The sequence below is a fragment of the Trichosurus vulpecula genome, chromosome 2 (assembly GCF_011100635.1).
Source record: "Trichosurus vulpecula isolate mTriVul1 chromosome 2, mTriVul1.pri, whole genome shotgun sequence".
Taxonomy (NCBI): Eukaryota; Metazoa; Chordata; class Mammalia; order Diprotodontia; family Phalangeridae; genus Trichosurus; species Trichosurus vulpecula.
In genome coordinates, this window is record NC_050574.1 from 24,022,975 (window position 1) to 24,039,420 (window position 16,446).

At 47.7% G+C, this 16,446-nt stretch overlaps 1 protein-coding gene across 1 annotated transcript in view; it reads left to right on the forward strand.

Annotated features, from left to right (window-relative positions):
- Positions 1–16,446, forward strand: part of CHD5 (chromodomain helicase DNA binding protein 5) — a 159,010-nt gene that overhangs the window by 107,902 nt on the left and 34,662 nt on the right. Inside the window, exons 3-9 of the mRNA XM_036743635.1 lie at positions 510–651; positions 2,916–3,047; positions 5,635–5,752; positions 7,439–7,563; positions 10,189–10,420; positions 13,238–13,366; positions 14,802–14,974. Coding sequence (XP_036599530.1) covers positions 510–651; positions 2,916–3,047; positions 5,635–5,752; positions 7,439–7,563; positions 10,189–10,420; positions 13,238–13,366; positions 14,802–14,974 — 1,051 coding nt within the window. The remainder of the gene's footprint in view (positions 1–509; positions 652–2,915; positions 3,048–5,634; positions 5,753–7,438; positions 7,564–10,188; positions 10,421–13,237; positions 13,367–14,801; positions 14,975–16,446) is intronic.

The window sequence follows — 16,446 nt, forward strand, 5'->3', positions numbered from 1 at the left end:
GTTCCTGGCTCCCCAGAAGAAGGGTGCCATGGCAGGGATTACTGGACTTACCATCTCACAGACCTAGAATCAAATGTTGCCTCTTACATTGTGAATTTTGTGGCTGTAGGAAAGTCTCTGAAGCCCACCTGTAAAATGGAGATTTTATTATGTGCCAGGTGACAAGCAGTGTGGACTAGTGGAGTTTAGATAATAAGCCTGTTGAGGGCAGGGGCTGTCTTTTTTTTTTTTAATTAATTGTATCCTCAGCACTTCGCACAGTGCCTTACACATAGTAGGTGCTTAACAAAATGTTTATTGGATTGGAAAAAGTTGCAGAGAAGGTGCCGACCAGGTACTAAGGATACAAATATAACCTGTATAAGAATATAAGAGGGAGACGTCTCTGCTGTCAAGCAGCTTAGATTCTACGACCTTGAACTGTGGTTCCAATGAAATCGTGAGCTCAGGGGCACACAGAGTGCCTGAGGAGCTGTGCTAGTGGCTCCAAATTCTTTCTCCTGCTGCAGGAAATACTACAAGTTCATTCTGACCAGAAATTTTGAAGCCTTGAACTCCAAAGGCGGTGGAAACCAGGTGTCGCTACTTAACATCATGATGGACCTGAAGAAATGCTGCAACCACCCCTATCTCTTCCCTGTGGCTGCCGTGGTAGGTTCAGGGGTTTGGAATCCTGAGCTCCATTCTTTGAGGGGCCCGTTTGATATAATGCTTGGTGTACTTGGGAGTTACTGATGACCTCTTCTCTTGTTCAGAGATTTTCTACTGCCTCTGGAAAAACCTTGCCCTCTGCCCATGTATGTGGCTGTCCCCCGTGCCTGGGATGCTCTCCCTCCCAGCCAAAATCCATTCTTCCCCAGAAAGCCTTTGCAGATCCTCTTAATTTTAGGGCCTTCCCTCCACTGATCATTGTCTCTAATTCATCCTGTATACAGCTTGTTTGCACAGTGTCTCCTCCATTAGACTGTACGCTCCTTGAGGGCAGGGACTGTCTTTTCCCTTTCTTTGTATCCCTAGTGCTTAGCCCGATGCCTGGCACATAGTAGGTACTTCAGCATTATTGGCTGTCATACAGTCAGCTCCCTATTATCCACATGGGTGTCCACAGGACAGTTGTGGGGTATAATCCCAAATGGCGACAATACCCAAGTCATGACCGTGTGCCATGGGGACAAGCATTTATCAAGTGTGGAGTTGTTTTATTTTGCTAGCTAGGGTCAGGAGACACCAGGGTCCAAAACCCACCTCTCTGGACCTCAGTTTCCTCAGTTGTAAAATGAAGAGGTTGGATTAGATGACCTCGTGCTCCCTTTCAGCTCTAAAGCCTGTGACCTCTCTGTCCATTGGTTCTCTCCTTTGTAAAAGGGAGTTAAGAGGACCAGTAGTATCTAACTCATGGAACGTGTAGGATTTAATGAGATAATGTGTGTTAAGCCCTCTACAAATGCCAGCTACTGGCCAAGCTAATACCGAAATGAGTTTGCCTTCCCTAAATATGCCAACTCGTGGAGAGGGGTCAGTGGACCAGCAGCATGGCGAGAGGCCCTGGGAGCCAGCTCAGTATTCACAGTTTGCTGTAGTTAATCTACGGAGAGGATGGCACACATGGGGACCACTGAGAACCAATCATTTATCCATCTGCCTCTCCCTCCCTACGGGGATGTTATTTTGAACGGAGTCAAATAGATCTCTTGGCAACTCCATGGTGAGCAGGCAGCATGGTGCCTGCTGAGCATGGAGTCCTTTACCCTACAGGGATCTCTGGCCATTACGGGGGAGATTTTGCCTCTCTGGCCTGGGCATGAAGGGTGGGGGGCTAGGAGAAATGAGAGCCCGACTCCCAGCCCACATGTTGCCTGGCCTGGGAATAGCCCACTAGCTGGGAAATGTTCTATCTCTCTTAAATTCCCTTTTAAAAATGTTTTATTTTTTCCCCAATTACATGTTAAAACATTTTTTTGAGTTCCCAATTCTATCTCTCCCCCCTCCCTGAGAATGGTGAACAATATGATACAGTTACATCTGGATGCCCAATATTCTTTCTGACTTTTGGGTCATGTACTGAGCCAGTCTGTAAAGAAGGCAAGCCTCTGGGGCAAAGCCCTTCCTCAGCCTTCTCCTAGCCTCCTTCCTCTCCAAAGCCCTCTGCTTTAGCCAGCCTCCAGCCTCTTCCTTCTCTAAGCCCCGCTCCAGTCCATCCTCCACACTGCTGCCAAATCAATATTCCTAAAGCAGAGGACTGACCACGTCATGCGCTTCCTCAATGAATACCCGTGGCTCCCTATTCCTCTAGGATCAACCCAAATCCCTCTGTTTGGCATTAATGCCCTTCACAGCAATTAGAGACCCATCCCAAAGTGGAACAGCTTGGCTCGGGAGGCGGTGGGTCCTCACTCCACAGAAGTCTTCAAGCCGAGGCCACATGGCCACAGATAGCATCTGTTCTATCAGGGACTCCTCTGTGGCTGCTGATGGCCCTTCTAACTCTTCAGTTCTGCGATTCTGGCTTAGGCCTCTCCTCAGGGCTAGTATGAATCTTGCCCCAGATAACCTTGTATTTACTTTGCATAGTTTTTGTATTGGATAGAAAGACCCGAGTTCAAGTGCCACTCCTGACCCAAACTGGTGGTTGTGACACTGGGCAAAATCATTTAATCTCAGTGCTCTCCAAGACTCTCAAGAAGGTGGCAAACCTGTATTGGTGGAGGGAATTTCCTCCCCTGGGAATTCCCAGTACCAATGAGATCACAAGTCCTGTCCCTAGTCCCCTCCCATATTTGGCATATACCTTCATATATACTCGTTTCCTTGAGAGCAGGGGCTGTTTCATTTTTGCCTTTGTGTTCCCAGCTCCCAGTACTGTGCCTTCAGAACATTAGTTGGTGCTTAATTAATGCTTGTTAATTGCTGAACAGGAGGCACCAGTCTTGCCCAATGGCTCCTATGATGGCAGCTCCTTGGTCAAGTCTTCTGGGAAGCTCATGCTTCTCCAGAAGATGCTGAAAAAGTTGCGTGATGAAGGGCACCGGGTTTTGATCTTCTCCCAGGTGAGTGTTTCTTCCTTGAACAGTCTGGTTCTCTGGGGCTGTGAGTTTAGAAGGATCAGAGCATCCCCTTCTGCCCTCTTACAGGTGGAAGGAAGTGACCCAAAGGCAATGCCCATGCTTACATGTGCTTAATGCTTTAGATATTATCTTGTTTGATGTTCGCACTAAACCTGGGAGGGAGGTGCTGTTATTTTCCCTGTTTTACAGGGGAGGAAACCGAGGCAAACAGATTAAGTCACTTGCTTAGGGTCACCCAGCTAGTAAGTGTCTGACATCAGATTTGAACTCAGGTTCTCCTGACTCCAGCCTCAGTGCTCTCTGTTCCCTTGCTTGCCACACCTGGTGTCTCAGCTGCTGGGTTGGGTCAAGTAAGTGGCTTACTTGAGCTTGCTCCTCACCAGACTTGGCCTTTGTGGCTCCTGGCAGGCTCCACTATAGATGCCAGTCACTGGACCTCTTGTGGCTGCTTCTCTGAGCTTTCAAAGCTCACAAGGTTTTAACCTGGTCCATTCTCTCTGACTCTCATCCACCCAAGAATAAACCTAGCAGAGACAGAAAAGCAATAGCGTAATGTGTTAATGGGCATGTGGCAGCCAGAGGGGAGAGAGGACCAGAGGCCCCTCCCCCACCCAGAGGCCCACAGCATGCTCTTCAGGGCTCAGAAACCACCATGGGGAGAGAGGGAGGGAGAGAGAGGAGAGAGAGAGAGAGGAAGAGAGAGGGACAGAGACAGAGAGAGGGAGGTGGGGAGAGAGGGGAGAGAGAGACAGAGAGAGAGAGAGAGAGACAGACAGACAGACAAAGACAGAGAGACAGAGAGGGAGAGACAGAGAGAGGGAGAGAGACAGAGAGGGGAGGGAGAGAGGAGAGAGAGAGAAAAAGAAAGGAAAGAGAGAGACGGGGGGGAGAGAAGGGGGAGAGAGAGAGGGGAGGGAGAGGAAGAGAGGGGAAGAGAGAGACAGAGACAGAGAGGAAGAGGGAGAGAAGGCGAGAGAGAGAGAGAAAGAGAGGGAGGGGGGGAGAGAGAGAGAGAGAGAGAGAGAGAGAGAGAGAGAGAGAGAGAGAGAGAGAGAGAGAAAGAGAGAGAGAGAGGAGAGAGAGAGGAGAGAGAGAGGGAGAGAGGGGGGGGGGAGGTGGGGAGAGGTAGGAGAGAAGAAGAGGAGAGAGATAAGGGGAAAGAAGAGAAGGGGGGGGAGAGAGAGAGAGAGAGAGAGAGAGAGAGAGAGAGAGAGAGAGAGAGAGAGAGAGAGAGAAAGAAAGAGAAAGAAAGAATGAATTTTGGTTTTTTGTATGCATACTAAATTCTCTATTAGCAGTCAGTTAAAAAGGTGCCTTACAGTAAGCTGACAGAAAACAGAGGACCCTTTCCTCTTTTTCTAGATGATACATTGATCAGTCTTCCCTGTAAGTATAATTACACACACACACTATCACAAGTATGTGTTTTCTATATATAGACATGCACACAGACATGCACTGTAACAGAGGGGACACAACATATACTCCTTTATCTTTCCGGGCATGTTTCCTCCTCTGTAAAATTAGGGAGTAAAGGTCCCTTCTAGCCTCTAAATCTGCAATCCTGTGTTCACCCTGGAGAAAATACAATGTAGTGGAAGGTGGGAGCAGGGAGAAGAGATGAGGGCTAGGGCTGCCAGGTGGAAGAGGGATTTGTTTTTCTTGGCTCCAAGGGTGGAACCAGGAATAGTGGGTGAAAGTTTGCAAAGGGGACTGTTTCCCAGTGTTGAGCAGTGAAATGGTCTGCTTTGAGAGGGCATTCCTTTCCCCCCTTTCCCTTGCACCCCAGGTCTTCAAGCAGTGAGTGTTTGGGTGGCTGCTTACAGACAGCTTTGCAGGATTCTTGCTCAGGGACTGGCTGGCCTCAGTGACCCCTAAGGTTCCTCCCAGATCTGAGGCTGATGGTTTTTACCCTTCAGGGTCATCCAGGAGAGACCCTCATAACCTGAATGACTGGCATTTGAAATCCCATCTCTATGCTGTACCTGCTAGCCACTTTATGGGTTCATGGCCAGACTTTCCCAGTTGCAGCATGTGATTGGTGCCATTCAAATGTCCCAAGTGACATCTTTTTCACACCTCAAGTATGATCCTTTCTTACCAGCTGGTGGCACAGTGGGTAGAGGATTGGGGCTTGAATCAGGAAGACCTGAGTTCAAATCCAGCCTCAGACTCCTACTAGCAGTGTGACCCTGGACAACTCACTAATCTCTGCTTGCCTCAGTTTCCTTAACTGTAAATTGGGATCTTCTAGGCCTGCAAGAGGCCTTTTCAGATCTCCTTAATTCTAGTGTTTTCCCTCCATTGATTATCCCCAATTTACTGTGTATATGGGTCTTGTTTGTACATATTTCTTTGCTTGTTTTCTTCCCCTTTAGACTGTGAGCTCCTTGAGAACAGGGACTGTCTCTTTGTCTTTCTTTATATCCCTAATGCGTGCCTGGCACACAGTAGTCACTTGAGAAAAGTTAGTAGCTATATCTTTGCTTTTATGGTAAATCAGGCCAGTGTAGTCACTGGGATGGTTTCCTTCCCACGGTCACTTTGGGCACCCTGCTTCTCCCTCCAGATGACCAAAATGCTGGATCTGCTAGAGGACTTCCTGGAGTATGAAGGCTATAAGTATGAGCGAATTGACGGTGGGATCACGGGAGGTCTTCGGCAAGAAGCCATCGACAGATTCAATGGTATTCTTTGGTTTCTTTCTGCCTAGAACCCTAGACTGAGCAATGTTATCCTGGCTTTCCCCTATTCTTTCTCAAAAGGGAGGTTTTATGGAGCCCTAGCCAGATGGTATTGGTTGGGAGTGTTGGGAAGGGACCCCAAGACTTAATGGTTCTTTGCTGGAGGGGACTGCTGGAGGCAGTCCTTCTGCCTGAGGTGTGGAGGGGGAATTTTCGGAAGGATTCTAGTGTGTGTCTCTGTGCATGCATACATGTATGTGTGAGTGCGTGTGCATGCACATGTGTATTTCAGCTTGAGTTCAAAATATGGCAGGAGCTTGAACTAATATAAAATCTGGGGAACAAATAGTGAGGTTGTTTACTCATTAGCTGGCTTTGAGAAGTGTTACCCACACACTAGAAAGGCTAATAATTATGGGTTTACGGTAGCACTCATTTTAGTGATCATAATGTTGCAGATGTCTTTTCATTTGTTCTTCCAAGACTTAACATTAGCCTGCCCCATCCTTGTTATTGTGGTTAGGAAGTCAGGGCAGCTGAGCTGTGGTGGTGGGTGGCGGGCAGCTGAAGCTCTCCAGGCAATAATGGCCCCACCCTGGGTACCAGCCTCTCTCCCACCCTGCGGGACTACTTGCACCCACCCAACATAAGGACATGGAGAATGACTGCCAAGCCACAGTATAAAGCCTGGTCCCTTATACTTCGGTGGTTGAGCTGTTTGTCTTAAAGGAGATCTCTCTTCATGCCGAAAGGGCATCATGGATGCAGAGTTGTGGTGTTTCTGGATGGATTTCTCTGTGTGCCTGTGTTCATATTCCCTTGTCTTATGCCCTGTATTGGGCTTGAAGGTCAAGCTCTTAGTTAATGAATTTGTGTCATGATGTCATCTTCTGAGCCCTTAACCATTTTCTCAGACCTGCCCATGTCAATGGTTATGAGATTCTTGCAGTCAGAGCTTGTAGGACCCTGACAATATCTACTAGTATTGAGATTAGCTGGCAAACAGCTTAATTTTGCTAGATCTATTTTGCCTACAAAAACACAGACAGAAGGAAACAATCTAAAGAGGGTGGAATGCCTTTAAAAGAATGAGAGGAAGTTCTGTAGCATGTTTGGGGGGTGGTTCCCCTATGGAGGATGTATCCAAAATGAGCTTGAGATGGGAAAATGTGGATGTGTTTGCCATCTGAACCCATAAAAGAAATGCTTGATCATGAGATCACAGACCCAAGGCAAGATCAAAGAATTTAATAATGAATGCATTAATTAGGGTCCTGTGTTTATGCTTTGATAATCTGTGAAGATTCTATACCTAACCGAGGACTGCTATGTGAAAAGATTGCCTTGGTTGACTTGGGTTAGGAAGGATCTCTCATTCTTTTCTTCCTCTTTCCTCTTCCTCTTCTCCTTCCCTCACCTTCTAGTAAATTCTCAATTGTTCTCTTCCTGGCAGGTACTAGTTGGCTGTGATAAATTAATGAGAAAATTAGATCAAAGAAATAAATCCATTCCAGTTGATGATACAGAAGGGAAGGAACTTGCTAAGAGTTGTTGGCTGACTTCCTGCCCTTGCCCTAGAGTCCCAGATAGGTTGCCATCTTCTCTTGGGGAGTCTGTCTTTATCATTCAGGATATAGCTCTTTCCCCTCTCTTACCTCTTGATGTGGGGCTGACCTTTTTTCTCTGCAGCTCCTGGAGCCCAGCAGTTCTGTTTCCTTCTCTCCACCCGGGCTGGTGGCCTGGGCATCAACTTGGCCACTGCTGACACCGTCATCATCTACGACTCGGACTGGAATCCTCACAATGATATACAGGTCAGTTGACTTGCGATTTTCCAGGACTTTGCTCTGGGCTTGCCACTGTGGAGTAGAGTGGTAATGTGTGAGTTCAAAGTCCTGGTAGAGGTCCCAGGATGCTTTATAGCTACCTTATGGAGAGATAGTGACAACCTCGAAAAGCCTTCACCTCCAGGGGCTCCTCCCAACCTTGAAGGCTTCTTTGCCTAGAATTCTGTTGTTTCCCTTTGCTCTTCCCTCCTCACTCTGACCTCTCTATCCCAAGATTTCATGGTCAGATAAGGAAGCTGGCAGGATCCTCCCTTTCTGGGCAGATCCTTGCTCAAATGACCTGGGGCTGGACCTGTTGGGGGAGCCCATCTGCTCTTAGGTCACAGCATCATTGCAGAGTCGGCTGTGAAGTCACAGACAGAGGGGGCTGCCAGTTTTGGGAGGGAGAGGCTGTCCAGATATTTAAGGAAAAAATCTGGGCAACATGGGAGACCTTGTAAGGGTCTCGCGTCAGAAAGAGAAGAGCTCTGATCTGGGGAGTCAGACCATGGATTTGTTCCCCTAAGATCCAAGTCAAGTGAGTCACCTGAGAAAGTCATTTATAGTTTCTGTGCCTCAGTTTCCTCATTTGTAAAATAAGGGAGTTGAACTTGATGACCAAGGTCCCTTCCAGCTCTGAAATCCGTGATCCTTGCTGCTATCTGTTCTTTTCTGATTTTAATTCACGTCAACAAGCATTTATTAAGCACCTTCTGTGTGCCCACACAAAGACAAAAAAAGAGATAGTTCCTGCCTTCACAGAGTTGCTAGAGGTGGGAGTGGGGGTACAAGACACAACCCTCACAGAAGGCAGTAGGAGAGACCCGGGAGAACCCTGGACCAGGGTATTTTTTAGATCTCAAGGGGGAAAGGCAACTATGATCTGGCTAAGAGAATCGGTATTAAGAGCTTAGAGGCAGAAAACCTGCGTTTGATACCTAACCCTGCTACCTGGGGATACAGAGAAAACCCCCAAATAAAATGGAATGAAAATAGCCCCTGCTCTGAAGGAGGTGGGTCTAATGGGGGAGGCAGCGTGCGACAGTGACTCGCCACGTAACATGCATCTGATGTAAATGGAGGTAAACTCCCAGGTACAAGTGCCTAGACCCAGACCATGGAATCACAGAGGGTCAGAGGTGGGAGGGACCTGGTAGGTCCCTTAGTGCAACTCTCCCCACTGTGCCCCTCCCTCCCTCCCTACCTCCCTCTCCCCCTCCATGCTCCCTCTTCCTGTGCCCCTTTCTCCATTCCCCCTCCCTGCCAACTTTACAAAGTGGGGAAGCCACGTCCAGTCCAGGGACCTGCCCAAGGTCAGGTAACTCATCTAGCGGCCTGCTTACCTTCTTCCTACCATATCTCAAAGGTCTCCCTGTCCTCTGGCACTAGATGGTAGGGAGGATTCTGGGCATAGAGGTACTACAAGAAAAGGACAAGAAGAGAAGTAGATTGGGAGTTGGCATGGGGGTCATGGTCGAGGCTGAGATGGGGGAGACCACCAGGCTATTGAAGGAGGGGATGGGGGGGATGAAGGTGTCATGACAGGCCAGGAACCAGGTTTTCATAGGTACAAGGTTAAGGACCAAGCACATGGTGGAAGGAGTGGAGGGCTGGGGGGAGAAGGTGGGGCATATTGGCAGATACAGACACTTGACCCACCCCCAGCCACTACCACCCACTCGCTCCCTCCCTTGTCAAGCTCAGATGTTTGAACAGTCACAAAGATGAACTCACACCAGGGAGGAGTCACAATCAAGCGTTCGCTCAGGGGCGTGTCCACACACGCCACACACATCACACATATTGACCTTGCCGAGGTTTCCTCACCTGCAGAAGGGTGTAGAGGGGCAGAAGATAATTACTTGAGTGCCTGTGTCATATGGTTGTTTTGAGGGTCAGACGAGATTGTGCATGAAAAGCGCTTGAAGGCCAAGCCAGGCAGCGTTGATTAAGCATTTACTGCGTTAGTGTCTGAGGCAGGATTCAGACCCAGGTGTAGCTGGGGGCGCCAAAGCGCACAGAGCTCTGGACCTGGAGTCAGAAAGACCAGAGTTCAAATCCTACCAGGGGCAAAAGTTGCTTACCTCTGTTTGCCTCAGTCTCCTCTTCTACAGAAGAGGGGACAGTAACAGCACCTGCCTTCCAAGGCGATTGTGAGGGTCAAATGAGATAATATTCGTAAAGCGCTTAGTTTGGTGCCTAGCACACAGTAGGTGCTACGTAAATGCTTATCCCATTCCTGTGTGTTCCAGCCCCACACACCCATACCATTTCTCCCAGCATTATAGGCACACACAGAGACATCCGTGGTGGTTTTTATTTTCAAATGTTTTATTGATCTCTTTAAAATCACCGTGCTTTCCCAGTGACTCCTCCCCAAACCATAAATTACTATGCATAGTTAAGTAAAACAAATCTAGAGATCATATTTGCCTGAAAAGGTATGCCTCACTCTGCACTGGTAGTCCACCACTTCTCTGCCGAGTGTCACTTACCACATGGATCCGTGCATGTGCCCAGGTGTTCACACACTTACCCAACCATTAGCTATTTCCTGAGCCGTGCTTCTGGCCTGAATGTTACGTGTGACTAGTGAATGAATGCTGCCCACAGGCCTTCAGCAGAGCCCACCGCATCGGGCAGAACAAGAAAGTAATGATTTACCGATTTGTGACGAGGGCCTCCGTGGAGGAGCGAATCACCCAGGTCGCCAAACGCAAGATGATGCTGACGCATCTGGTGGTGCGACCCGGCCTGGGCTCCAAGTCTGGTTCCATGACCAAGCAGGAGCTGGACGACATCCTGAAGTTTGGGACGGAGGAGCTCTTTAAAGATGACGTGGAAGGTAAGAGCCTCTTTGGTGCTGAACCGCAGGCTACTTCTGGGAGTAATGCCTCTGCTGGGCAGAAACCTCTGCTGTCCTGAATCCCAAATGCCCTGGGATTCCCAGGCTTGCTAGGTGATCTGGTTCATTGGGCTGAAGTGGGGTTGGACAAAATCATCTCCCAAACCTTTCCATATCTAAATCGAAGGTCTCGTGGTCCCATGATATCTTTTTTTTTTTAAAATATTTTTTATTTATTTCATTAAATGGTCCCCAAATACATGTAAAAAAGAATTAACAATAATTAAAAAAATTGAGTTCCAAATTCTCTCCTTTCCTCTCACCTCTCCCAGCATCTCTTTTTCAATGGACCCCAGGGCCATTTTAGTGGGCCACAGACGCCCCATTTTATGTATCTGCATGGTGCCATTTTTGTGTGTCTCCTCAAAATTTATTTCAGTCATTTCTGATTACATTGAGCAGTTTTATGCTCGTGGCACAGTTCCAGGCATTGCGTTATAGAATTAACCACTTTTTCTTCCTCTTTTAAATGTTTTATTACTACTCATTTTTAAAAATATTGCTCTCGCTTCCCAAGGAGTCACCAATGCCCAATAGAACCTTCTCTCATAACAAAGAAGTATGGTCAAGTGAAATAAATCAAAACAGTGGCCAGGTCTGAAAATTGTATGCCTCATTCTGCGCCTGTAGCCCACCACCTCTGCGCTGAGAGGCAGGAGGTGTTGTGTACCATCTGAAAAACAAACAGTTGGGACAAGATGGGCTTTACGGTCCCTTCCAGCTCTTATCTAATTATCCTTCCATTAGCAGTCTTTTGGAATCATGGTTGGTCACTGTATTGATTGGAGGGCTAATATAGTTGAGTGTTATTTTCTGTTACATTACTGTGGTCATTTTGTTCTTCTGGCTTTGCTCTGCCATAACTCATCCAGATCTTCTTACGTTCCTCTGATTTCCTCATACACATCATGATGTGGTAATATTCCATTACATTTATGTATCACGATTTGTAGGTACCTGCTTTCCTTCCGGGTCTTTGCCATTAAATGTTGGCATATGTATTTTTGTATCTTTGGAACCTTTCCCTCTCTCTTTGACATCCTTTGGGAAAATGCCTTATAGTAGTATCACAGGGTCAAAGGGTACGTATGGTTTAGTGACTTTTATTTCAAACATAAGTTTAAATTGTTGTCCAGAACTGTTGGGGCAGTGTGATCCTTAGCTCCACCAACAATGTACTCATCGATCGTGGCTCCAGTGAGGAGCCACATAGTGTAGCGTCTCTTTTGAGAGGAAATGCCCTCTGACCCCTGTATCTCTGCCATCCATTATCCCTGTTTTCCCTTTTTTTCTGCCAGATCTAACATCTGGCAGATAAACTAATATACAATTTTTCTTTCTTTAAAACTCAATTTTATTTTATTTTTAGGTTTACATTCTCTCCCTTCTGCCTCCCACACTCTCACCCCCATTAAGAAAGCAAGAAAAACAAAACACCCATTACGAACATGTATAGTCTAGAAAAACAAGGCTCATGCTGTCTATATCCAAAGAAAAATGTCTCAGTCTGTGTTCTTGAGTCTGTCACCTCTCTGTCAGGAGGCGGGTGGCATCCTTCATCGTGATTCCTCTGGAGTTGTGGTTGGTCATTGTGTTGATCAGAGTTCCTAAGTCTTTCCAAGTTGTTTGTCTTTACGATATTGTTGTATTGTATAAATTGTTCTCCTCAGTCTAATGGTTTTCCCCTGGCATCTCAGCCTCCCAGTCACTGGGGCCAGAAAAAAAATTCCTTCATTTTCCAGACCTTTATTGATCCTCATATACAATCCATGCTCAAAACTGGTAAGGATGGGAGGTCACATGTAGTTGAGTTAAAACGAGGCCATGCCCTTCTAGAGCTCGTAGGGAAGGTAAGATGTTCCCTGATTCTAAAGAGTATATTGGCAATTTGCATGATGCAAAGACTAAAGAATTGAGAAGATGCCATTTGCAAAATAAAACGTCCCCTAAGTTAAGCAGTTGGTAGATTTGTCTACACCAGTGGTTTCCAATGTTTTGCTTCAACCATAACAATAAAAATAATTGTGAACAACCAGGGTAATTTAATATGCTGCTTGTAATACTCTTCACAATTATTTGCTGCTTAAGGCACCATTGAGGGATTGTTAGCCTTTGGACCATCAAAGGAGTTACAACCCCCTTAATGGGCACCACTGGTCTACATCCCACTGAACAGCTGGCTTAGGGATTTGTTGAATGGAATTGGCTCCTTTCGATGGAAGTGACCTTGCACTGGAAGGAAGGGTTGTTTCTAAGCAAATGAGAGATTCCCTAGGTCGAGCCATAGGATTCACAGGGTCGTAGAATTCAGAGCTGGAAGGGACTTTACAAACCATTTGTCCAACCTCATTTTCTACTGCAGTGCCTGAGGCATGATAGGTCCTTAATAAATACTTGCTGATTCATCGATAGGAAAGTGAGATCCCGAGATGTTTAGTGGCTTGCCCAAGGTGACACAGCAGTGAATTAGAAGTCAGGGGACATCAGTTCAAATCCATCCTCTCTGGGCATTTTGATGTCTACCTGTTGGACCTTGGACAAGTCACTGAACCTCCACAGGCCTTGGTTTTCTCATCTGCAAAATGGGACAAGTAAGATACAGGCCCTGCCCTCATGGAGCTTCTAGGGAAGATAAGACATCCCCGAGATGCTCTTCCAGCTCAAAATCTGAGAGCTGCTCCCGCTACTTTGCCCCAAAGTCTGCCTGCAGCATCTCCTGCCCGAGCCAGCCTTGCCCGATGCTTTGTCTCCCATTAGGCATGATGCCTCAGGGTCAGCGGATCAACGTGCCCGAGCCCGTGGCGCCCGCCCCCGATGTCCAGGCCTCCAAAGGTGGTGGCACCTTAGCAGCTGGGGTGAAAAAAAAGCATGGCAGCACCCCACCAGGTAGGTAGAATCCTGTCCTTGACCACTGTCCAGGCTCCTTTGTGCCTTTTCTGGACTCTGCGGTGGGCTTTGCCTGGAGCCCCTGCCTCGAAGTAGAATGATTCCTTGAGTGAAATACCTGGTCACCTTCCCTTTGGTCCCTTCCCACCCCTTTAATTTAATCCACATTGGCACCTTCACTTGGGGTGCCATTGACGTTGGCTCTTCCCCGTGCCCGGAATGCCTTGCCCCCCCTTCCCTCCTTGTAGTCTCCCTGACTCCCTCCAAGGCTCAGCTCAAATCCTACTTTCTACAAGAGGCCTTTAGCTGCTCGGGCCGGGCCACATATATCCTGTTATGACCTTAATCCTTTAGGTGGTGTCTCCCTCATTAGAATGTGAGTTCCTTGAGGGCAGGGACTGTGGGTTGAGGGTTTTGCCCCTTTCTTTTTATCAAAGTGCTCAGCACACAGTAAGTGCTTAATAAATGCTTATTGACTGACCCACACTGGACTCTGCCAGGGACCAGTATAAGCTGCTTCATTTTGTCCATCCATCCCAGGTGTCCCAGTCCATCCTCCGGGACGTTGCTGGGGCAGGAAAGGGTCTTATAGTCAAGAACACATGACATTCATAGAATGCTTCAAACACATCCTCTCCTTTGAACTTCACACTAACCCCATAAGGGAGCTAGCACCATAGGCATTGCCGTGCCCATTTTTCAGATGGAGAAATTGGGGCTCAGAGAAGTGTAGTGGACAGTAGCCTGGACTTGGACTCAGGGAGACCCAAAGTTTAAATCCCATTTCAGACACATGCTAGCCTTGTGGTCCTGGGTGAGTCACTTCACTTGTCTGTGCCTCAGTTTCCGCATCTGTAAAATGAGGGAGTTTGACTCATGGCCTCCAAGGCCCCTTCCAGCTCTCAATCTATTCTCCTAGAGGCTCTCTCTGACAGCTTGCTAAGTATTAGAGGTAGTTTTCTGCCTCTAAGTCCAGTGTGCCACCCTCTAGGAGACGTCGCCTTCTCATTGGAAAAGATGGGTAATTTCCACTCCCCCTACTCAAAGTAGAACTATCTCTTGTAAGAAATGAACCAAGGAAAATGAATGAACACACGGTACATGTCAGGCAAGGTGTGCCTCAGTAGGTACCTGTAGCCCCCCACCTCTCTGCTGAGAGGCTGGAGGCACGCTTCACCAAATGGAGGCATTTGTCACCCATACACACCCATACGCACATTTCTCCTTTCTCATGGCAGCTTAATGCTTAGCACAGCGCCTGGCACGTATGTGGATTGGATTGGATTGGCAGAGTAGGTCAATAAAGGGCTCATTGGGCTTGGAATTTGATAGGTTGTCTAACTTTTGGAGTTACCTGTAGCCTCCTGCCCCCCTCCAGTGGGGGTTCTCAAAGCCTGGCCCCTTCCTCACTGGTTGCCCCTCTCTTATGTGCCAGGTGACAACAAGGATGTGGAGGACAGCAGTGTGATTCATTACGATGACGCCGCCATATCCAAGCTGCTGGATCGGAACCAGGACGCCACGGATGACACAGAGCTGCAGAACATGAATGAGTACCTCAGCTCCTTCAAGGTGGCCCAATACGTGGTCCGTGAAGAAGACGGAGTGGTAATGGAGGATGCTTTTCCACCGTGTGGGCTCTCCCTCCCTCCTGGGCTGGCCACAACCTTGGGCGACCTCGCCTGTAAAAGGAGGGAGGTGGGCCTGATGTGGCCTCTCTGGGCCCTGCCAGCTGTAAATCTGTGAACTTAGTACACGGCACTGAGGGCATTTCGAAGGTGGGCACTCTAGAAGCACCCTAAAGAGATAGCATGCCCTCCACGAGTGGGGTGACTGTAGTGATGAGAGTAATCCCTGCTCTTGGAGTCAGGAGTTTGAATCCTGACCCTAATCCTGATTGGTGGAATGAACATGGGCAAATCCTTCTAGTTCTAAGCCTATGGTCCTAAAATAAAGTGGCAAAACTAGGATTTGAACCCAGGCCTTTTGAATGAAATTTTGGCAGTCATTCCACTGTACCAAGTTAGCTCGTGTTCAGGCATTAGTTGGAACAGGTGTCTTCTGAGGTTCCTTCCAGCTTCTAACCTATGATCAGGTGATCCTGTGAGTTTAGGGATGAGGGAGATAGGGGAGAAACAGAATAATCAAGATCATGGAGGAGAGAGGGGTCTTAACTGGGTTGAAGAGGAAGGAAAGAAAGAAGGAAGGAAGGAAGCAAAAAAGGAAGGGAGGAATTGGGGGAAGGGAGGAGGGAAGAGAGGAAAGGGAAAGGAAGGAAAGAAAAGAAAAAAAGAAGGGAGGGAGAACAGAAAAGGAGGGAACAAAGGGGGAGAAGGGAGGGACGAAGAAAAGGAGGGAAGAAGGGAAGGAGAGAGTGAGGAAGGAAAGAAGGGAGGAAAGAAGGAAGGAAAAAGGGAGGGGAAGGGATGGAGAAGGGAAAAAAGGAATGAAAGAGAAAAAAGGAAGGGAAGGAAAGAAAAGAGAGAAAAGAAGGGATGGAAGAAGGAAAGAAGAGAGAGAAGGAAAGGAAGAAGGGAGAGAAGGGAGGAAGGAAGGAAGAAAGGGAGGGAAGAAGGGAGGGAGGAAAGATGGAAGGGAAAGGAAGGAAAGAAAAAAGGAAGAAAGGGAAAAGGGAGGGAAGGGAGAAGGGAAGAGTGGAGGGAAGGAGGAAGGAAAGAAAGAAGACAGAAGGAACGAAAGATTTATTAAGCCCTTACTATGTGCCAGACACTAAGTTAACAATGGGGATACAAATATAAGCCAAAAGAATGACAGCTCCTGCCCTCAAGGAGTTTACATTCTAATATGGGAAGACGACACACCAGAAAGGGGGAGGAAGAAGGAGGAAGTGAATGAGGGAGGTGCTTGGCTTCAGGCTGTGGCTTTGAAGTCTAAAAAGTCAGGAGCAGCATGAGTGCCAGCTGCCCTGGGCCCCTCCACAAAATGGCGGCTCTGGGAGGAGCTCACCAATGGAACATGGCCTAGTACTGGGATATTCCAGGGTGAAGAGGACCTAGGTGTTGGGGAAGGTTCTAGGATTTCCCAGCAGTAGAGGAGAGATGACTCTGGAGTCTAGAAAG